Source organism: Pseudopodoces humilis, chromosome 1 (assembly GCF_049639895.1).
Source record: "Pseudopodoces humilis isolate 2021_Gansu_Grassland_sample_001 chromosome 1, ASM4963989v1, whole genome shotgun sequence".
NCBI classification, from domain to species: Eukaryota; Metazoa; Chordata; class Aves; order Passeriformes; family Paridae; genus Pseudopodoces; species Pseudopodoces humilis.
In genome coordinates this window covers 108359643-108383205 of record NC_142200.1, presented here as the reverse complement: position 1 = coordinate 108383205, position 23563 = coordinate 108359643, and the positions used below count along the sequence as shown (strand labels likewise).

General features: G+C 41.3%; 2 protein-coding genes and 1 long non-coding RNA gene across 7 annotated transcripts in view; 2 read left to right on the top strand and 1 right to left on the bottom strand.

The window, feature by feature from the left end:
- The window catches only part of BFSP2 (beaded filament structural protein 2), a 23082-nt gene extending 22381 nt beyond the window's left edge, over positions 1-701 (top strand). For both annotated transcript variants that reach the window (XM_088062041.1, XM_005519009.2), the window contains exon 7: positions 544-701. In XM_088062041.1, the coding sequence (XP_087918167.1) occupies positions 544-547 (4 nt within the window). In that variant the 3' untranslated portion in view covers positions 548-701. The remainder of the gene's footprint in view (positions 1-543) is intronic.
- LOC106628017 (uncharacterized) overlaps positions 1-8115 on the bottom strand; it is a 26313-nt gene extending 18198 nt beyond the window's left edge. The window contains exon 1 of the long non-coding RNA XR_001331205.2: positions 7986-8115. This is a non-coding gene — a long non-coding RNA (uncharacterized LOC106628017). The remainder of the gene's footprint in view (positions 1-7985) is intronic.
- On the top strand, positions 7930-23563 carry CDV3 (CDV3 homolog). Of its 4 annotated transcripts, none has more exons than XM_014248500.2 (5): positions 7930-8274; positions 10733-10812; positions 13015-13166; positions 14215-14377; positions 22173-23563. In XM_014248500.2, the coding sequence occupies exons 1-5, from the start codon at positions 8032-8034 to the stop codon at positions 22195-22197; spliced, it is 663 nt and encodes a 220-aa protein (XP_014103975.2). In that variant the 5' UTR covers positions 7930-8031; the 3' UTR covers positions 22198-23563. The 4 variants fall into 4 exon arrangements, with proteins under 4 accessions (XP_014103975.2, XP_005519070.3, XP_014103976.2 ...); XM_005519013.3 differs by lacking the exon at positions 22173-23563 and adding an exon at positions 15847-17684; XM_014248501.2 differs by lacking the exon at positions 22173-23563 and adding an exon at positions 15596-17684.

Below are 23563 nucleotides of genomic sequence, written 5' to 3'. Positions count from 1 at the left end.
CTAGGGGGCTTATAATATTAATTATAAATATTAAAAACCAGGGGCTACATTAGTGGCTGCAAAGCAGATGTGTTGTTGTTTCTTGATATGAATACATTATGCCATCCCTCCTCCTCCCTAAATACAGTCCAAATATTATAGCTGTGATCCTGGAAAAACTCCCTTTCTAAGCTTGTAAGTTCCCCCTGAAGTCCAAGGATGAAATCTGGACCACTGACTGTACCTTTTGTGAAGAAATGTGGCTCCGACTCTTAAGATTCTTCCCCTGGGAATAACCTGTAAACACCTTTACAGTGGTTGGGTTGGGTTGCTTGGTTGGGCTTTTCTAAGATCCTTAATCACGCTTAATCATGGAACCTCTGAGAATCAGATCCACAGATTTTGACTTGCTCTTCTGCTCAGGCCAGGGAGAATTTTAAAATAATCCGACCTTGCCGAAGATGGTGAGATTTCACCAGCTGAATTGAGGATAGAACATGGTTCAGCAATTTTTCTGTTTGCAGTAGTGACCAATTTTTATCTTTTTTTTTTTTTTACTTTCAGCTGATTATGAAACTCCCAGCCCACAGAAGACCATTGCCATTAAAGTAAAAGATGTCACTGCCAATTATGTTCGTGGAAGCTAAAAACCCATCCAAGCAGCCTGCTTTATTCAGTTTGATTCAACCATCAAAGTAGGTTGTAGCTTGAACAACTTTATTAGGCCCTCTTCATGTAATTGCTTTGCTTACAGACTTCAATTTACTCAAGTTGTTAAAATTATAATAAAAATGAAGAATATCAGGCTTTTGTTTGATTTTTTATTTCCTTCCAGTATTTTTCATGATAGCTGGAGGGGGCTGGATTAAGATTATCAGCTTTTCATTTCCCTCCAGGTAACCTCTTTCTTTTCACGGTACAAATATACCAAGACTGAGCTACCCCTCCACTGTGCACACATCACCCACATGGAACTGATGAGTGCTCTGTTGTGTCACAAGACCATCAGCTCAGTAGTGTGAAATCTAATTCAAATAATGTAAAGGAGCTAAGTGCACTGTTAACTCAGTGTGATTAATTTTGCAACATGTAAACCAGCAGAATCATTAATCCAAGCATCCCAAGAGTACTTTATAAACACATTTTTATGTTTAGACTAAACTTCTGGCAAAGCTGAAAGTGTAACAGCAGTTCTGCCTGCATCCAGATTACATCTTTTTACTGTATACTGAAAGTCTAAGCCAGGGTATCAGTTTGTGCAAATTTGATACTTTTTGATATATTGATATAGTTTTATATTTGTTTTTATATGGTTGCTCTTTCTTAATATCAACATCCCTCCAAGGTAGGTTGGCCGCACTTTTGGACAGGAGTCCACATAGCATCAACCTGACCTTAGGTTGTTTCCTGTACTTTGACAGCATCACGAGGAAAAAGATTTGCCGTCTTTCACTTTTAACTTTTATATTTTAAACACTGATAAACTTGTTGCATTGGATATGCAGTATGGTCACATAAAATGCCAAGATGGATCTTGCATTTTCAGAGAAACGTAATGAACCTTAGCTCCTATCACAAGATTTTAGGCAGATGGCTGGCTTTCCTTCACAAGTTACCACACAGCGATGAAGTTAACCAGACGTGTTTGTTGGATTGGGACTTCACAAGACCTACAGTTACACTGGGTGACAACACAGTTCATCAAATGGACTCAAAGACTACTAAGAAACGGCCTATTAGAGAACACAATGGCATAGAGCACATACAAGAGGTAGGCTTTAGATATTTTGATTTTTAATTGAAATATTAGCTAAGAATTATTAGATTTTACTACTTAGATTTTAATGACTGATAAAATCAAATACCCTCTGAATCCACTGAACTTGATCCAGCAGTGAATTACAGGAATAAGGGCACAAGTGCTGTCATGCTTTTTCTTGTACATTCCCTCACACATGAAAAATCCTTCCTGATGCAGCTGCTTGATAAATGATCCTTCATTTAATCTCTGCAAAAAGTCCATCTGGCATGTACCACCTGCAAGATTTTTATAAAAAAATTACTGGATTAAAAGATTACCCAACAACCAAAAAATAAAGGCAGATGATGTCAGATTCTGATTTGTTGTTTGGTTTTTGTTTTTTTTTTTCATATAATGTAGGTTCCTCAGAGCTGCAAAAATACTTTCTTATACATCAATGCAGACAGAATTTACCAAGCTGAGACTCAATCAAGAACAGTGATGATGACAGAAAATACACACAAACAGTGATACAAGAAATTAGATGGCACACGCCCTTGGGTTGGGGCTAACTGGTTGGTGTCTAGGAGTGATGACTTTTTGGCATTAACAAAACATAACCTCCCACTCATTCCTGACACAGAAGAGAACAATGTCCCTATGATTTGAAAGTGAAGAGGGAATTTAAAAAACATAACAATATACAATCTGGATTCAGATCATTTGCTATCTTCTAGTGATGCTTCAGGTATAAAAAGCAACTGACTATCCCACTGTGAAACTATTCTTTATAAATGTCACTCATGGAGATAAACCTGATGAAATTCTGAGTCCACAGTTATACTCAGATGTGAAAGATTTTTTTTTAAGTTTTTTATATGCCATGATCCATTATACTCCATAAAAATTAAATTAAGTTAATACTAAGATGTTTATTCATTGGAATGGAAATTGTTTCTTTCAAAATCAACCAGGTATTTCAGCATGGACAAGTGTCTGGAAAAGGAGGAAGCATCTAAGCATAAATAATGAATTCCCAGCAGCTTTTCTCTCTATTCCTAGCAAAGACCAAAAACCACAGAAAAGACTGTTTTTGTGAACAGTCCATCAGAAGTTAAAAGTAGCATATCTGGCCCTTCTAAATCAAAGTTCTTTCATATTAAGTGCTAAATCTCTTGTGAAGAAATTTCTGTGCACTTTTACACAGATTCCTGTGGGTACCTAGCTGGCTATGCAGCCCCTCCAGGCTGCTTGAATGCTGTCTAAGCACTGACAGTCTTCACCGTGTGAGATGGGATACTGAGAGTATGAGAAACTAAAGGCTTTCACATCCATTTGTAAGCACTAAGGTTCATAAACTGATATAAGCTTTATATAGCTTTATATTTATGCTCTAGTCTAGCAGTTGCTTTATTAAATACACACAAACATGTTTCCAACTGGTTTTCCTCAGAAAATCAGCACCAGAAAACGGATTTTATTATCACCCACTGAAGTATCTCTCACACCTATATTCCTGTGAAGGAATTTGAGGCATTTGCTGTTATGAACACTCAGGATGCAGAGAGCACAGATAATACAATCTAACAGCCAGCTGCTGCACAAAAGGACATCTCTGTATCCCCTCATGTACTATTTATTCCCATTGCACTGTCTTGTGTTAGCGCCAACATCTGTCTGATGTCTCAGGAGACAGCTCAAGATTCAAAATCAACAGAAAATTAGCCCTGCAAAATGCTGGGTGACTTTCCTGCTACTTGGTTCCCTGAATCAGGCCACTGCAGGGAGAGACATGTACCAAAGGCAGCACAGGGATGGGAGGGGGAGAGGTACTAATCCAGACTGTAAAGCACAGCCACCCCCTTAGTGACAGCTACTCACTAAGTCAGATGAGCTGGGCTATGAAACCATATGTGTACTTTATACTCCTCCCAGCCAAGCACAGCTTCTTCTGCACCACAGCCTGAACCCACACTGCTGCATCCTTGGGGGAAGGAGAGGGCGCCAGCTCTATGTGAGCCCCTGCCTCATTTAAGATTTCATGCTAAGCAGCAACATAGCACACCAGCTAGGAACTGGTATTCTAGCCTATCATTCTACTGTTTATATTTTAGTATAAGAACTATTATACTGATTCTGTGGTTAAAAGATTATTTTTAAGGTCACTTTCACTCTGGCATTGTCTAAAATTTAACAGTTTAACTAACCACCATGCACTGCTGGCACCAGTGCCTGTGTTCAGATGGCAATCAGTGGTGGAGAAATGAGCACAATAAAACTTCTCTCTTCTGGCTGTAGACATCTGAAACTACAGCAAACTCTGAGCTTAGAGCTTAAGCTCCTAAAGAGAAGTGGGCCCATGACGTGACAAAGACTCCACCAGAACCTTTCTGCAAGCTGCTCTGCACCTAAGGGTACCTTCTCCAATTTCCTTAAGCAGGCATCTGCCCAGGAGTCACTGAATGTTTTTCTGCTTGTGCTCTGCAAATGTCAAAGGAGTTTGCAGTGCTGTCACCTTCATGTCACAGAATGGAGATAATTGGGTACAAAGGAAGATGAAACACTGGGAGACTGGAAATGGAAGCCTGCTCCTAACTCTTGCATCACCCACAACTCACTCCAACTTTCCTTCCTTCAGTTTCTCCAAGGAAACAATGGCTGCTGTATCACTTACCCTACATGCAGTAGTGCTTCACACCTCAGGCTTTATAAAACACACCAAGGTGCACAGGGAGCAGCATCATGGCAGGACTTGCCATAGCTACAGAATGGAGAAGAGGGAGATAAGCACCACTGTATGTGGAGGAGAGAGAGACAGTCCTCAGTCTGGTCCTGGGGGTAAATCCATACCTGAGCAGAGGCACTTGGAGCGCCGTGTCTTGCCAAAGGCGGGTCACACAGGTCAGGGATGCAAAGTACAGCAGGGAGCCGTGTGCTGAGCTCATGCTCCTGGCACTGCAATGTGACATTTTGGATATATTCCTTGCATTACAAACATCACTTCTGCCAGTCTGTGCCTGCAAGCAATTCTGCAGCCAAGTGTCCTCTGTGCAAGTATTGAGGGGCGTTGAATTTGAAAAAGGAAAAGAAAACCAAAAAACCTGACCTTTTCTCTGCACCTAACTTTTTACACAATAACAATCTTAATGGTAAAAGCTGATGCAATGCATTTGCACAGAAATGCAAACGCCATGCGTCAGCACATTTTCACAATTTTACATAAAAATAAAACTAGAGGTGGGAGGTAAATCCAAGCATAACTGCATAACTAATACTTCCTTTAAAGCACCAACTGAGACATGTCTTTAAATCTGGATCTAAGCCTTCCGAGGCCTAAAACGTTGCTGCTATTTTCCATGATTTCTGCTGAGTCTGTTCCAGATTTAACAGCTGAAATGTTTCTTGGTGCGCTGCTCCTGACAGGTATTAAGTTTCTAATCCAGAGCTGGGCATTCCAGCCTTACAGTACTGTGTTTGCAAGAGACAAGTAACGCAGATGCTAAAAGCTCCAAAAAGGCATCAGGTTCACATTCTCCAGCCTGATAATGGGGCTATCCATAATAATACAAGGAAAATATTTTACCAGTAGCTGAAATTCAAGAAATGATCGGCTTAGAATCAGGCACAGCACCGTGCTTAGTAAATTATTATCTGCCACAAAAGCTGAGGGACACAAACTGTGTGCTTAGTTGCCAAGTATTACCAGTGCTAAGCTGCAAGTCCCAGCATGAGGCAGTGCTGGAGGTATGCTGGATTCCCAGGAAATAAAGGAGCACAAACACAAGGGAATGCGGTGCTTTGACAACAGGAATGTCAAACACTCTTCCACACCCAATTGTCCCCTGTCACACCTTCCCCAAGACCTTCCATCAGCTGAAGGGGGCAGTAGGAAGGGAGTCTCATAGAAAATGAGACTTTGCTACCAATTTTTCTCCCTAAGGCAGCAATGATTCCTATGACAAATGGAAAATGTCACTGATCACATGACATTCTTGGTGCTACCGAATTAATTGTCATGCTTGCAACTTTTAGCTCTCTAGGGCCTGCTCTGTGCAGGCTCTAATCCTCTAAGCACACAGGTAGTAAAAACACGAGAAAGACAGCGGGTGACACATAAAAAGAGGATTGTAACACAATTCCCAAAGGCAGAATGTTTGACTACAGTGACTCAGTTACTCACAACTACAAAACACTTCATGAAGACATTGTGTATTTGCCTTCTTTCTGCAATGTCAATGGCACCTTGCCTTTTTTTCAAACAACCTGAGAAATATGGATGGAAAGCACTAAATAACAGCATTGTCATGGACATAAGCTGAGACTGTCAACCTCCAAAGGGGGGAAAAGCTTTTAATTTATATGCTAATACACACATACATAATTATTTCAAGAGAAAATATGACAAAGCACAAATTTGTATTAAATAATCCAAGAATACAAACATACTTAATTTTATATATAAACTGTAATACAAACCAATACATATTTGATGGGTAATTCTCATTTGGGCTCATACTTCACCAGTAAGAACTTCTACCTCCTTTAGATGGCTGATGAAAGAAGTAAGTAATAGGAAATAGTGTTTCATACAATTATTTATGACTCATGACAGGCTGAGGATGTTTTTCCAAATGTCCTGCCTCAAAGCTTTTGGCGTGTTTTGAAGCCACAGTGAACTTTTTTAAACACCCATTTTTCTTTCCAGAGTTGAAGGTTACTACAGTACCCAAAGAGAGAGGTAACAATCTGCACACACCAACTGTGAAGTTTGTTTTCCAGCATATATTCCCTAGGCTTCAATGCCGGTCAGAAAAGCAGCTAGGAAGCTCAGGCCAACACATCTGGACATCCTAGACAGAGTAGTGTTCCAAGACTTACTCACTTAACCACACAGACCCAAGATGAAAGCCCAATGACTTCCCTGCATCCTTTGCAATGACAGTGTAAGTTCACAGGCCCTGCTGGGGTGTGGGAGGCAGTGCCTCTGTCCCCGTAGTCCACGCTGGGAAAGAATGTCTCTCCTCAAGGGCTGTGGGGAGCTGGGCTGGCCAAGCAGTGCCCTGAGCCTGCAGGACCAGCTGAGGACTGGGGCTGCTCCAGCAGTTCTCTCAGCCTCCTTGGAAGGTATCCCAGCAGTGCTGAGCCCAAGGGGGCTGTCCCAGTTTCACTGTGAGGTGGTCCTGCCCGGAAGGGCCTGCACCTGATGTGGGAAGCAGCCAGGGGCTTCCAGAGGAGCTAGCAGTGGTCTCAATCACGGAATTGTTAGGGTTGGAAGGGACCTACGGAGATCACCCAGTCCAACTTCTGCCAAGGCAGGGTGACCTAGAGTAGGAGGGGTTTGAATGTCTCCAGAGAGGGAGACTCCACATCCTCCCCAGGCAGCCTGTTCCAGTGCTCTACCACCCTCAATGTAAAGCTCTTCCTCATGCTAAGATGAAATTTCTCATGACAGTTTACAGACATTGCTCCTTGTGCTGTCGCTGGGCACTATGGAAAAGAGCCTGGAGCCATCCTCTTGGCACCATTTATGCGGATTTATGAGACCCCCTCTGTTTCTTTAAATTGAACAGGCCCAGCTCCTGCAGTCTGTCCTAATAAGAGAGATGCTCCAGTTCCCTCATCATCTTTCTGGCCCTCCACTCCAGCAGCTCGTCTTTCTTGTCCTGATGAATTCAGAACTGGACACAGCACTCCAGATGTGGCCTCACTAGGGCTGAACAGAGGGGCACGATCACCTCCCTCGCCCTGCTGGCCACACTCTCCCCAGGCTACCACGGGGCCTGCGGCAGGCACGGCGGCTGTGCAGGCTGCGGGCTCACACCCACCCTATCCCATCCGCACGGACCCCGGCCCAGCCGGGACGCGGAAGGGCGGGGCAGGAGGGGCCGGCGCGGGCGCGAGCCTGTCCCCGAACGCGCACGCGCCTCCCGCCCGTCCAATCCGCGGCCGCTTCGCCGCCGCCCACCCAGCGTCCGCCGCGCGCATCTTCACGCGCCGCAACGTCAGCGCCTTTCGCCCCTTTTTGGAGACACCCCCGAGCGGTCGGCGGCGCTCATTGGCCGCGGCGTGGGGTGCGCGTGCGCGCTCAGGGGCGCGGCCCCGCCCCGTCTCCCCTCAGCCCCTCCGCTCCCTGCGGGCCGCGTCAGGCGTGGGGTGCGCGGGCCGCCGGGTGGGCCCGGGTAGGAGCCGCCGCCGCCGCCGCCGCCGCCGCCGCTGCAGCCGGGCGCCCGCGCTCGCCGAGCAGCGGGAGGGCCGCGCCGCTCACCTCTTAGCCCGCGCCGCCGCCCTCCTTTCCTCGTCCGGCAACCGCCATGGCGGAGACCGAGGAGCGGAGCCTGGACGACTTCTTCGCCAAGCGGGACAAGAAGAAGCGGAAGGAGAAGAGCAGCCGAAGTGCCGCCGCCGCCGCTGCCGCCTCCAGCGCTTCCAACGCCGGCTCCAATGCGGCGGGCGCGGTCGCAGGGGCCCCGCGACCGACTGAGGGCGGCGGCTCCGGGGCCGCCGCCGCCGCCTCCAGCGCCGCCGGCGGCTCCTCGGCCAAGGCGGCGAGCAAGGTGCGGGCGGGGAGGCCGCGGGTTCCTGCCGGCAGGGGGCGCCGCCGCCGCCCGGCCATGCGGCGCCCGGGGCCGTGTGGGGCTGGCGGCGCTCCCGGCCCCGCCCCGGGGCCGCCGGGCGGGCGCTGCCGCCGCTGCTGCTGCTGGCGTGGTGAGGGGAGCCTGCGCCGGGAGTCCCGGCCCTGGGGGAGGCGAGAAAGCTGGGGCCCTTCTCGCTCTGCAGCTGCGGCTCAGCCCGGCACTCCCTGCCAGGTTTCTGGGTGTTGAGGCCGGAACCGGAGGTTTGCGTCGGGTGCCACCTGGGGCTGTGCAGCGTGGCATGTAGACCTTGGTGATAAGATTCCCCCAGAGTCCGCCGAGCTTTGTGCCTCGTTTTCAGGCAGGGTTTTACTGCCAATTATTTTTTCTTTGTCTTTTTTTTTTTTTCCTAGCATATTATAGTGAAACGGTGAGAATGCAGAAGAAGCTTAAGTGTCCGTAGTTGAGTTAGTAGCTCTCTGTTTCTTCCTTTGCCCTTGTTCTTCCTGTCCATAATATCAACGTTGAAGTAATGAAACTTAAACCCGAAGTAGTTTTAAAAGCTTTAATGCTTTTAAGCTTTAAAGCTTTTTTAAAAGTTTTAATGTTGTATGTTTTTTAACGAATTTTAAGAAATACTCTACTGTTAGTTTTTTAATTGTGGAGCTTGACGCGTGCAGTACCTTTGTTATATATTTGTCTGCTGTAGACAGGATAGATAGGACCTAAGAAACTATTTGCACCTTTTATCTCTATTTCTGGTTTGCTTTTTTTGCCTCTTGGGATTGTTTTCCTTTGGAGGCTTTAGCATGTAGTCATCTGAAGATGTGTTCCCTATCTTATTGCTACAAATCGAATATTTATCTATTTCTATGACTTTATACTCTCAGAGTATAAAAAGATGGCTTGTGAAAGGGTTTTTGGAAGGTTTTTTTTCACCTTGCTTCCTTCATGCTTACATAGAGGATCAGTGATTTAAGGATATTATCTTTTTGTGCTAGATTGATTACTAAAACTACAAGCTCTTATAAGTGCTCTAATGCTGTATATTTCAAAATTAATTTTAAGAAATACTCTCCTATTTCCTAGTGTTGTTTAACCTGGGGAGCTTGATGTGTGCAGTAGCTTTCTAAGTAGATCAAAGTCAGTGCTAATATTTCAGCTGCTCTTCTGCTCACTTGCTTGTAAAATATCTGGCTTTGACTGGAGCTACTACTTGGATTAGAAACAAAAGTCATTAAATGTGAAAGGTATGTTAGCTTGGAAACAGTAATGTTTCCATGGAGATGAAGATATAAGGAATCTAAGTAAGAATAAGAAATCTAGAAAATTGTAGAACTGTAGACCCCTGCTCTTCCAGAAGAATCTTCAGCAGACAGTGTAGTTAACATGAAGTCACTTCCTACTTCTGCTATTACTCTAAAGCAGGTCAAAGTTTTTCTGCTGGAGATTGACTGTGTAGAAGATCCCAGCACAAGGGTCTAAAAGCAGCTTTATTCTCCATCTTTCAGTGGAAAGGGGGCTGTACCTTTGGCAGATCTTGCTCACAAGGTCTTCCTAGTTGGAGTCGTATAACTGCATTTCATGTAGAGTAAAAACTAGGTAAACTACTAATTAGGCTGTGTGTGTCTTAAAGCTGGGTCTGGGAACATGGGAGGACTGCCTATCTGTTCTGGTCCATTTTTGGTCTCCCTTAATAATTCCAGAATCTCCTGATGACATAGTAGGACAAAATTGCCTCCACTTAGGTGAGTCCCTCTTTCCCCAAACAAACTCCCATTTTAAAACCCTCAAGTGGTTCTCTTGAAAGATACACATATTTTATGTACTGAGATTGCTGTGTTTTGAAGTTGACCTTTCTACTGTTACAAAAACACGGCTTAGGAAACAAGACTGTAAATGTGGTCGTGAATGTGAAAAAGTCAATGATTATTAATCTTTGTCATAAATCCACTGTAAACTATTCCAAATATTCATTTTTGTTTGGCTTATGAAATAGGTGATGAAAAAGTAAATTTTAAGCTTTGTGTGCATTCAAGCTGTCATGAAAACCTACTGTTAGTGAAAGGGAAAGGTCTTGCCCTTGTATTGCCCTGGTCATGATTGCACGGTCCTGTTCCATAATTTATATTGTTAGACTTCCTGATGTGTTTTTGCTGAGGTGATGTGGTTTTCTTTCACTTGAATGACTTTTTGCTGGGGCATTTCTTAGCTGTTCTAGTGAGTTAAAGTCAGCTCTCAGGTGCATCCCAGATGACACACAGTAACTTAGGGGATGGGGCCATGCAGCCCTTTCCCCTCTTGGCAGCGGGGCACACAGTTTGGTTTCTCCTGGAACTGTACCTTCACCCTCAGGTTTTTCTGTACTATCTTAGTTATGGTCTTCTTTTCTACTTCAGTTACAGAGAAAGTGGCAACTTACATTTTTCTCCTCTTACAGGAAGAGGATGATTGGAAGGAGTTTGAACAAAAGGAAGAAATTGATTATAGTGGTCTTAGAGTTCAGTCCATGCAAATAAGGTACTGCTTTTTCTTATTTTTTTTTTTTTTTTCTTCAGTATAATCCTTACCAATGTCCAAAAAGGATGGGCTTTTTCTCCAGAGCTGCTTCCATGGAGTACAGTTAAAGAGAGGTTTGATACGTTTCTGATAGTACACAAGTTTGCTACTGCGTAATTTAACTTTGACTGGTCTCTGACAATGTTCTCTTTATTTTCTAAATCTCTGTACATACTCTAGATCTATCTGTTTTGCTTGGGACTCAGGATTTTTTATTACAAATGCTTAACATTCCTCTCCATAAAGACAGTCAAGTGGGAATTTCTCAGAGTAGTGCAGGATAGTGATTCCCACTGAATAGTTTGTTTGAATAGCTGTCAGGGTATCTGACCCAACCTACTCAGCATCTTCAGCTGGGAAGCAAATTCCTGAACCACTGCATTTGTATTAAAAAAAAAAAAATACAGTTGGTAAGAGTAGTGTCCCATGATGAGATCCCATGGGATTGCATTTATGAACCTAGTCCATGATTCCTTGTTCGTTTTTTTTCATTAGACTTTTCCTGTTGTCTGGTGCAAAGTAAGTCTGCTCATGTCTGTCCTGGTTAAGAAAAACGTTTCATCAGGTCAGAAAAAGGGTTTTTATGACCTGTGTTGTAGACTGAGAATGTCAGATAATCCTCATTGGTATTGATGTTCAAAATAATGTTATCTGAAAATCAGCCTCCCTGTAACCAGTGCAATGGATGCTTTATTCACTGTTTGAGCAGGTCTGACATTTCTGGAATTACTTATGTTTTTCGATCACAGCATTCCTCCCACTCCTTTCAGTTAACTAGTCCTTTGTGTCATTTGCATGAATTTGTCCCACAAGCTGTCCATGGCATTGAAATGTTACAGTGGATAATCACGTCTGATTAGACAACCAGTGAGCTGCAGCTTCACTGACTGCTGGTGCTGTTTGACCTAAAAGCCTCTACTTTGGTTTTCCAGACAAAGGCCAGCATTCCAAATACTTTTCATGCTGTGGCAGATTTTCAGGCATGTGGAAGTTTCTGCCACAGGATTTTGTAACTATTCAATTAGTGGATTCAGGGGAAGAGGGGAGAAGTAAATGGAAGAAAAACGCACCAGAGGTTATAAATTATCCATCTTTGGAAGTCTCTTTGATGTAACAAAGATACGGAGTGTCTTGTGGGGGTGGGATGCTCCCTGTGCTTGCTCTGTTGCAGTTAAGTCTATAGACATTGCTTCTGACTGTCATTTAAAATAAGGTGTTTAGGGCCACCTTACTCTGGTTGTTACAGTGTTTGGATGAACAGTGAAAGGCCATTTACAGGCATTTTTTTTCTGTTCTCTAACCATTACTTAACACAGAAGGGTTACTCAGATCATGATTAGTAGGATTTGGTGTATTATGAACTTCTGAATTCACACGTTGCTGCTGTTGAGATCAGTGTCTTGATTATTTTCAACAGCCTCATTTTCCACATCTGTCCCATTTTACCACAGCTTTCTGTAGCAGTTTTGGCTAGCAAATTGTTTTGGGTGTCTGACTACACGTATGCAAAATAAAGTAGTCTAAAATACAGCCGACTTTTTGCAGTGGGTCTGTCTTTGAAAAAATTCTGTCTTGTGCTGCTTTTTTTTTGCTGCTGTTGTTTTTGTTGTAGTTTTGTTTTTCTGATTGCCTGCTTTAAAAAAAAGATACCTGAGTTTGTTTGTAGTTTGTATAATACCCATACATACAAGGGTGTTTCTTAGGGGGTTTTGGTTATATGAAAAGTGAGCTCAGGACTTGCTTTCTTTCACCATTACTCCACTATTTCTTCCTCTCGACTAAAGCATTTTATGGAAGCTGGACTCGTAGACCTTTCTTGCTTTATGTTCTCATCCCTTCCAAATGCACAGCTGTGTTAGTAAGAAAAAAGCCTTTCTGCTCAAAATAAGATGCCAGTTTCTTTGATCACTTTGTTCAAGTTGAATTTTTTTTTTTATTCTTTTAGGAGCTTTTTTCCTTTTCAGTTGCCAAGTTATCTAGCAGAATGCCAGAAATTGTTCAGCTGGAATTGCTAGTACTGTGATTACATGACTAACATAGTCTGGTTTAATTTAGTATCTTCAGCATGGCAGCCATGAAACCTTGTCTTAGGAGGGTTATGTAATCTCTGGCAAATCTTAAACCTCCGTGTGTAAGGTGCTACTGATCATTTCTCTCTTATAGTGAAAAAGAAGATGATGAAAGTGAAAAAAGAGAAGAACCTGGTGACAGTTGGGAAGAGACTGGTGGTGGTGGTGGTGGTGGTGGCGTAGACAGATCATCTGGTCCTTGGAACAAATCAGCTCCTGCACCAGCCCCTGTCGTTGAACCAATTGGTAAATTTAATTCAGACTTGTTTTTTTCCAATCAGAAGTGCATCAGGTTGAATTAAGCTGCTCAGTGGGTAGAGCTCAAGGAACAATTCCTGTTCAGGCACACTTTAATGAACCAATGGCTTGTTTGGCGTGCCAGCCATCAAGGAAACCTTTGTGTCAAGGGATCTGAGGAACAGAATTGAATTTAACATATCTCTCAGATAGGGTTTTTTATTTCCAGCTTCAAAATGGGGGGAAGCTTTCTGTTTCTGCAGGAGATACCTCTGTTTTTCAGTCTGTAAAGTACTTGTTAGAAGTATTTCTGTTGATCTGAAAATGCTGTTTAACATTAAACTTCAGTGGATGTTCAGCCAGTATCTGATCTATTGTGGCCGTTAATAGCATGCTTTTCAAATTGGTTCTTAGAGTATTGAGAACATGATATTGCAAAATTAATTCTTTTAACTAGGATAGGTTTCAGGTTTTTTATTAAGTACAGTTTATTAACATTGGTGGAGATAAACTACTTAGTTCTCTTCTGGGTTCAGAATATTATTTTCCACTGAGAAATTAATTGCAAAATAGCCTATGTTCTTTCTTGTTTGTAAAGGAGGTAAACCTAATTAGTGTTATTTAATCTTAGATTTTTACCTTAGGTGTAAACTAATTTGGACAGTCCCCTCTACATCTGGAGAGGTGTTTTAAATAAGATTTGGCATCTGTATAATTGTGTTTAAATCTGTTCTACATGTGTTTAAATTGTTGCTGATAAATTGCAAATGAGAAACACAAAGTCCTCATTAATAGTTTGGATTCCCTAAACTTTGTGAGACAGTACTATGTTTCAGTTTGACTGAGTGTAGGTTAAGTCATGTGACGCCTGATTTCCTGCCTTGTCTAAAATACTTACTTCCAAAACTTAAAAGGTGGAAAAACATACTTGTAAGTTTATTTTAATTTCTTCTTTATGGAGTTTTTTTTGGTTTTGTTTTTGTGTTGGTTGTTTTGGGTTCTTCTCAGCTATGAATGCAGACTTATTCTCAAGTGTGAATGTTGTTCTTTTCCCTAGTTACAGAAACTCCAGAACCGGTGCAGACTGGTGGCGTGTACCGGCCGCCCGGTGCCAGGGAAGGTGGGCGGCCACGGAGAGCACAGCAAGGACCACCAGAGATCTACAGTGACACGCAGTTCCCCTCACTGCAGTCCACTGCCAAGCTCGTAGACAGTCGAAAGTAAGTGCATTCCACTGATTCCCCAAGAGTTTTCTAACTGCCTTCTCTAAATTCTTATTTTGTCCTAGTGCTTAAGCCCAAATCTTTCTGTAAAGGAAAGAAATAACTAAGGGGTGGTAAATGTATTTTCCAACTCTATTCCTGTGAAGTAACTTTCATAGGATGTAGCCCAGTGAGATAGCCAAACGAGACTGCCAATTATGTTGCCTTTGATGGTTGAAGGATTTTGCTGAATATTTCTGCTGTTGACAGCATCTGCTTCCCTCAGACTCTAGACTAGCCATGGTGGGGCTCTGTGTTACTTCCTTCAGCAGATGTAGGAAGTCCTGAGCATTCTTGTTAGAGATGTGAAGGTGGTTTAACTGGAGGTGTAGGGTTTAATACAAATAAAAATGTACACTTGCTGTCTGAGCTGTGATTTACAGAGATGTGCTCCCCCAATTTTGCTGAAGTGTTTTGTATTATGTGGTGCTGAACACTTCAGTCTCGCCCTGTTTTTGAATCCTGATCTTTCTGTAATCTTATTCTAGTAGAAGAGATGGCTAGGCAAATACCTAGTTCACTTGGGGGATTTGTGGTGTTTTTTTGTTACTGCGTTTTTTTTTTTCTCCTCCTGCTTACTATGTTAGTGTTTGTTACAGCTTAGGAGAAGCTTTGTTTCCTCTGGGTGTTTTTTTGGTGTAGCAAAGGAGAAATGGTATTATTGATTTTTTGATTTGAATGGTGCAAATTGAGACAAGATGAAATTCTGAATGAGCGTTCTAGAAAATTGCTTTTGCTTTCTAGAACATATTTTTCATAAATGTACTTAAATTTACTTTGAGAATGTTACTGTAAACTGTACTGGGTGATGAGCTTATTTTGGAGATAAGGTTTTAAAAGATTTGCTTGGGAATGTTTAGGTAGATGAACTCTAGATCTTAGTGTTTGTTCTCTGTTTGTAATGTTTTTGTTGGGATGGGGTGGAAATGGACTAGAAATTCACAATTCACAAGTTAGTGACAAGATATTTACTGATTACATTTATTTTCCCATAGGGATAAAGAAATGGAGAAGAGCTTTGAAGTAGTAAAATACAAAACTAGAGGTAGGGATGAGGTCTCAAAAAACCAGGCACTTAAACTTCAGCTAGACAACCAGTATGCTGTGCTTGGGGATCAGTAGAGCTGCACACACATTACAATTAAGGAATGCTTTTTTGGTAACTCTTCTACTAAGGTAACTAAACTACAGCTAACAGCTATGATGAACGTGCCACCTTATTTCTGCTGGATCTACTGCAGCAAGTGCAGACTACTTTGACATAAGTGATTGGTTCTCCTGCACTATGGAAGCATAATATATTGCAACTTCTCCATTGGATATGGGGCAAATTAATGTAAATGATTGAACAAGAGTCATCAGTGTGCTTTAATTGCTCAGAAAGATACCTACAGCCAGTGGTCATTTCAAAATCTTTTTATGTTCAGATACTGAGCCTTCGTAAAGGTTGACTACCTCAGACTTGATGCACTCATTGTGGACACCATGTGGATCACAACTTCTGGAAGAGAAGGTTACAGCTGTTTTAGTGGCCATCTGAAACTTGAAACCAGCTCTACTGGATTCCTGTCAGAAATCCTGCAGAAGTCAGCCATTTGGTTCCAATTTGCTATAACAAAGATTTAAGTGACCTTAATGACAAACCTGTTCGTTCCCCTTCTGAGGAATCCTGTCATGTGTAGCCATAGCCTACTAGAGACATCTGGAGCATCCCATACCACTCATACTATCCAAGTACAACAGAGCTGTAGTTTGTTTACCTTTCTAGAGTGCTGTACGGAAGTAACTGCAAAACAAATTAAAACTCATTCAGTATCAGATTTGAAGAATGATGGGTTTGAATGGTTTGTTTGCATTAGCCATTTTCAAAGTTGTCTAAGTTGTTTTTTTTTCAATTATCCACAAAAGAAATGCCTGCCTTGTTTCTGATATCGATTTGCAGTATATTTAAACAATGGTAAGATGTTGTAGTGAAATAGGGTTTATTTTGGTTTTTGTCATGAAGTTTGTCTTTCTCACCCTAAAGCACTAAGAGTTTTGATTTGACACAGAGGCATCCAGACTCTACAGTCTTCAGAATTTGTCCTTTAAAATGAGATGTGGCAGTAGTGATAGTAGATAAAAATGATCTATCAAAAACAAGTATTTGCTTGTCGAGGAGTGATGCTTACTTGATAAACAGAATAACTTAATATGAAGAGAGATAACTAAAGCTGGTAAGCCTGATTTGTTTGGCTACTTCTGTGAAGCATGCAGCTCTCTGAGGCAGCAATCTTCCAAGTATAACTCATAAATGGTGTTTATTCACAGTCAGTTTAGTAATGATGGAAGGCAGTGACTTCTGTAAGTTACTTAATTTAGTGGAAGTAGGCAAAATGGCACTGGTACACTAGGAATATAGGACATTGCCTGTAACTGTTTCAGTGAACCAAACCTGTCAAGTACCAGAAGTGTTCTGCTGTAACTGTTTTTCTCTTCTCTGAATTTTTACACCAGAAGCAAAATGAAGTACAATAGTGGTGTGCTCCAGTGTTGAGGTTTCTCAGAGTAAATGCCAAAAAATAGACCCAACATCCATAAGAGTTGCCAATGGCAAGAAAAACAAGGGAACAAAACAAAGCTTGCTTACGTGTGTGGGAGTACTGTGTATGTGCAGAAGATAAGGGCAGTTCAGGAATCACCCAGTTGGGTTCCCTTTGACTAACTGCTGACTTGCTTTAAATTTACTTCTCTGAGGCCAATGCAGATTTTGCTGTTGACTTCAGTGGGGCTGGGGTTTCACCTGGTTCTTTTGTGCACAGACTAAAACTGGCCTTGCCCTTGCAGAGTTAACTGTCTATAAAAATTCTGCTAGAAGCTGCTATTAAAGAGGGCTCAAGAGACTATTCCTAAAGTTGGAGACTTCATTTGGAAACAAAACCCCGCTGAAAGACTGATACCAATACCTTGAACTCTGAGCCATGTATCTTCCTTGAAAATCCATTGTTGCCAGCAGAAGTGTTGTTGTCACAGTTTCTGTGGAATTCATGGTAAATGGACATGTCACTTGATGGGGTAGAGATGTGAAGTCTTAAAATGCTTTTCCTGATGCTCTAAAGAGATTGCGATCACTAATGCACATGAATAGAGTTTTAGTCTCCTATGTGAAGGGTAGATGAGACTGTCCATTGTACCACCTTTATTTGAGGTTTTTGGGCATGAATTCTGGCAGTTCAAGAAAACCCTGTAAAAGTTTCAAATCAAATAAAATGGAAATATACATGGATTCCGGAGTCTAGTGAGTCTTTACATTGTAGTTTGAGCTCATGACTGTACAATAGCAGAGGAAACAGCATTTGTGTTTCTTCAGGGATAGGCCATGAAGCAGGCAGTTGTCCTTATGGTCAGGTGTGCTCTATTTCAGAGCTTATAGCAGTGCATATCAATAAAACTTTCGTTTATATGTAGAAGTTTAGTTTGCTACTTGGCATGGTGTTTTCTTGCTCCCACCATAGAGGACTGGTTTGAGATTGTGATTTGTTTTTTGTGGAGCTTTGATTTGCTTTTCACTTAAAAGTACCTCTGCTAAATTAAGGAATGGGGAAGAAAAACCCAGCCTCTGGATGGCTGCTATCACTGGAGCCCATCAGGTACTGATAACTAAAGGTGTTCCTTTGGGGGCTTCTCTCAAACATATCATTCCAGTTTCTTTCTGGAGGCATAAGGAAAAACAAAAGGGAAATGCAGCACATTATCGTAGTACAGAATGTTAAACTGTTTTAAAAGATGTGTTTCTTGTGTTAAGTATAGCTGCCAGCAACTATCGAAATGCCAGTTGTCAGTATCTTCCTTGTACCAAGTAATTGCTCTGCATGCCTGAAATTTTGAAAGACAGTCCTCTGTGGAAGCTGAGTTTGCTTTGGAGACTGAAGTCCAGCTTTATCTGGTTTGTTGTTGCTTTCATTTGAGGCATGCTAAGAATGTCCTTTTCATTCCCTCAAAATGCTCATTGAAGGCTTATTCCATAAATGAAGGGGTGTCAGTTGGAGAAACGAGATTCCCAACGCCAGTCCATATAACGCAGTTGTGTGCTGCTTCAGGGACTCCCAGGCCCGTGACATGCTTTTATGGTGGGTTGCTTGTTAATTCCCAGTTTAAAGGTTCTGTTCTCCTTTCTCTGGCTTACAATAAAACATAGCTGTAAAGTTGCCAGCTTGCTGGTAGAATATGGAAATGTCCAGTGTTTACTGGGAAAAGAACAGTTTGGATTTGTGTCTCTCAATTATACAGTCTATTTAAGGATGTTAAAATGCTTAAAACCAGGTCATTTTAATGAAGTTGGGCTTCCCAAATGCCTACTGTAGGTATCTGGAATATGTATTTACTTGAGCTGATGGTAATGTAGGAGAGGATTAATTTTGCCCCTGCCTATCTCTCCCAGTTTAGCTGTGTCATGTTTAATCTTATTGACAGATGAAGAGCAATTGAAAATAAAAAGTGACTGTCTCCTGTTGCTTCAATTTTGTATTTGTAGCTAGCTTTACCAGTCATGTCCACAGTAACTTAGATGAATTTTTAATGGTACCAATTGTGCTAGAGGCCTGACACCACAGGGAATAGGGCTTTTGGTATTCGACTGCATCTGTCAGCTCTTGGAAACTTTGATCACACCATGGCTGAGACCCATGTGTTGTTCAGGTCAAGTAAACACAATACAAATTTGATTTGGCTTCACATCTTTAGAGTTTGCATATCTGAGCTTTAGCAGTAGTTGTAGCTTTCTGCCTTTTTAATTTCTGCCTGGTTGAGCAGTTTTAAACTTGCTTGTGGTTTTGTCAAATACCCTAACTAAAATGGAGCAGGGATTAACAGGGCTTCATGTGCTTAAATAAGATTTCTTACTTACAAGGTAGTAATATTATTCTTTCCAATATTGACATGGTCAGAAATTTACACCTCATTGGCCCAAGAAGCTAAATTATACCAAAACCACCTTGAGTACTGTAAAATATTTATGAACAGCCATGATCCAGGTTTTGTTGTTGGACTGTAACTTAGTTCCCAAATTCTTTCTCCCTGTTTTCAGCTTTCAATGTTACTACTAGTTTTTAATAATAAATTGGGGCTTTTATGTGGCAGTATAAGAAAATAATATGTGTACTTAAACTTCAGATAGATGAATTAGGTATCTACAGAAGGGAAGAAATCTGACATATATTTGCAGATAAACTCCAGAAAAAGAAAGATATACTGTCTGTATTGAGGTTAATACAAGAGCCTGCAAGCTCTAGCAGATGAAGTGACAGCAGAAAACAGAACTGAGGAGTCTTAAGTCATAACAATTGTGTATCTGAAGTTTGGCTTCTCAAGTATCACCTGTAGTTCTGCCATGTTCTATTGGAAGTGAAATAGAGCAGGACGGAAAAGTAATAAATAAATAAATTAGGGAGGGTGGAAATGATGCAAATAAAACATAAGTGCTGTAAGAAGAGAGAGATTAGGAGGGCTGTTTTCTAAATGATAGGTTTAAGTGCATAGCCTGAGGCAGGGAGTGGAGTGTCAATGTTGGATAGTACAAGTGCTGTGTGGGTAGGCACTGCTTTCACAAGTGACAGATTCATCTGACTTTAAATCAGCAAAACTGTTTAAAGTTCAGTACTTGGGGAAGGCAGCCCATTTTATTTCTTCCTTTCAACAAATTGGGAGAACGTGTTCAGAGAGAAGGTAGAATTTTGCATTGGAATGAAGCTGACCTGTTGCCTAAAGAAAGAACTAAGGACATATTTCAGGATGGCTCAACAATCCTCTTAGGAAATAAATTGTGTATTTAAGAAAATTATTTTTCACATCTTTAAATTTCACATGATTAAAGGCTGAGACATTATTTCAAATAGCTATGAAGGCTTTTTTTTTTATGAAGTAACTTCTAAATGGTACATACATCATGGGTTTATTTTCAGTTGCTTAAGAGTATGTGTTGATGCAGCAAGGTTAATGAAGTTCAGTGTTCAGCGAACTTCTGCTTAGCCAGAATACAAATACTTAACACATATGACAGTATTAATGAGTCACCAGGAAAAGTAGTGTCTGAAATATTGGAATGGAAAGTGTGATCTAAAACAACTGTGTGCACTGAAAAGAAGCCAAGCCCATTTCATAGCTAGAGCATGGGAAGCGTGGGACCAAGAGACTGGGATTTGGCCTTGGTTTTCTACTGAGCTGCTATGTTCAAGTAATTGAGTTTCACTTTGCCTCAGTTTCCCCAGCTGTACCAAAATAACCAACAACCTACCTCACAGGGGTGTTGTGAGGCCAAAGCTGTTCTTTGTCAAGGGCTGGGGCTGATGGAAGGTTCTACAGAGGACTAAAAAATCTTTATTAAGAGATCTTTATACTAGCTTTTATTATAGTATTTTAATACTACTTTGGCAAAGGCTTTTTTCTATGGAATGTAATATACATCCTATTTAAGTATTATGTAATTGGACTTATTTTAGTATGTATGGGTAAGGAAAAAGTTCAGGCTGAGCCCTCAACTGCTGTTTCCTCTCTTCAATTATCTGTGCAACCCAAATGGCGTATTAATATGAGGCTCTTTGTTTTTATGTGGAACATATTAAAATCAATATTGCTATATTTTGTAAACCCCATGACTGAAATAAAATCCTGCTCACAGTTGATAGCCAGTTCTTACAATGTGGCTGTTTTAAAGTTTGTTCAAATCATGTGAACCAAAAATGTTCACTCCTAAATGATATTTTGTCATAGGAATGTGTTTTTCTTCTCCTCTCCATGTGTAAACACTTTTTCCTGCTCTTTATTCTTTAAGTTGAAGTGGCATGCAGATACAAGAGAAATAGGAAGAGAGAATAATCTTCAAAACTTGTGTAATCTGCTATTACGGCAAACTGTAGAGGAAGGGAATGAACAAAAGGGAAATAGGTGGCCATAGAAGGGGTTTTCTGAAATAAAGGGAAGAAATTATCAAAAACTAGGGGTGGATTAGGTAAGCAGGTTAGGTAAGAGGAAGGAATATAGATACAGCAGAGGCGATTGCCCTATTTATTATCTCCTGATTTACCAGTTAACTGCAGCTGAAGTAACATGAAGTAGTAACTTATGAATATGCCTTTGTCTGCTTTTGCTGGTGATTTGCTCACCTTTTATAAAGGGGCTTCAAATAGAGTAAGAGAGTACGATGGTGACCTGCATGCAGACAAATGAGAGCTCTGGTGGGTCCTGGACAGACATGAGCAGTTACCTTCTCTTATTGATACTTTTATCATTGCTGCACCTCTAAGCTGTTAATGTACATCAGCAGTGACGGTTCTCTGTCAGAACTGATTACTGTTAAGCTTCAACAAACTGTGGCAGTTGCTTCAGAGAAAATGTTTAACTAGCTGAATAATAAGCACTGAAGAATAACATGGGGCTTTTTGAAGTACTTATGATGATGATGGTAATGAGTGATATTAAGGTCCATATATTGGTAGATGGCTTAAAATTACTTTAAAGCATGTATCTTATATGGTGGGAAGGAGAATTGCTTTTAAGATGTTTTAACATCTGTCCCCCTCTTAACAAATAAACTACCCTAGTTTTACTGTCTTTCCAGCTCCAAGGAGCTGCTTCTACCATTCTCTTACCACTTTGCTGCCTGTATTTTTCTATGTCACTTTTTTTAAGGTGCTGAAGAAACAGCAAATATTCATTATCACCGCTAAGAGAAACAGATGCTGTAATATTTTTCTGTATTGTTCTGTCTTTAATACAGCCTAACATCTTATTCGCTTTCTTGACTGCAACTACACAGTGAGCAGATGTCTTCATCAAGCTGCCCATGGTGATGCCTAGATCGTCCCCTTGAAAGATCACAACTAATTCAGACTCATGTCACTTCTGCCAGAGCATGTATGAGTGGTTTAAAACCTTTCCAGTATTTATTGCCTTGGTTTTTCCTGTTGACAACTCACCTGCCCCTGATTTGCCAAGTTTACAGTCATTTAGAGGATCCTGGCAATCACCATCAACCCAGTAACTTCCATGGGGATTGGCTTTTGCCATTTGATGTACTGAAGTCTTCAGTTTCATGTATATAATCCACTTTTCTGGTCAGTGAGTAGCATGGCAAGCTCTTACTAATTTTTGCTCAGTCTGCTGTTTTCTATTCCTTTTCATGTCTCCTATTTTCTGTACTGAATTTCCATTCTAGCTCAGTTTATGGCAATGAAGTCATGTTAAATCTGTCTGCTTTATTTCAAGTAACTTGCCTACAGAAAACTGTTAATTAAAATACTGTCATAAGCTTCCTTTTTTAATTAAAACAAACCACTTATTCTCTATATCTTTCAGAGTATGGACAACCATAGCGAAGTGATTCAAACCATAAAAACTGGCTGGTACAATAGAACAAATTTATTGAGAAAAAGGCAAAATATGTGTATAGTTTCCCAGAGCTTAACCTCACTGGTTTCAGTGAAGTTTTTTCTGTCACACGAGGTCAGTTTCATTAAAATGTGATTTGAGATCATGTCACTTCAATTCTAGGTGTGACAGCCAGAATCAAGTGCCAGTGAACAAGCCCCATAGAAACTTGTTTTAAATTTCTGGCTTATTCTCCTCTTTGTGGCAGAGATCAAACAGATGCATTATTATTACTTAGTCTCTGACCGGCAACCATATGAGCTCTGCCATGCTTAATCTGATATACCTGTAGTAGTATTTAACTGGATATCAAAATTGCATTACAGTATTTGAGATGGAGCAACACTGGAGGTCAGGCTTAGTCTTTGTGGTTTGTTTCATCTCTTCATTCTCATCATCTTGTGCTTTAAAGAGCATGGAGCTGTAAATGATGTTGTCTTTAAGCACTGACTGCATTTCCCAGTCATGTTATGTTTACAGATACAAAGGATGTGTTACAAGGGCAGACTCAAGCCTGGTAGTATGTCCAGCCTGGCCCTTGAGAGTTGCATTACCTCAGTTATCAGAGTACCACATCCTAGAGAGCAGACACCTTCCTTTACTAATGATCATACTAGGTTGAGAACAATGTATCTTGGATTTTTGCATCCAAATATCTGTCTCTGTTAGGTGTTCTATTACAGCAGCATTCTGTCAAAATCAGTCCTGGCTGCTGGGAGTTGATTAAGTTGGCCAAGGGAG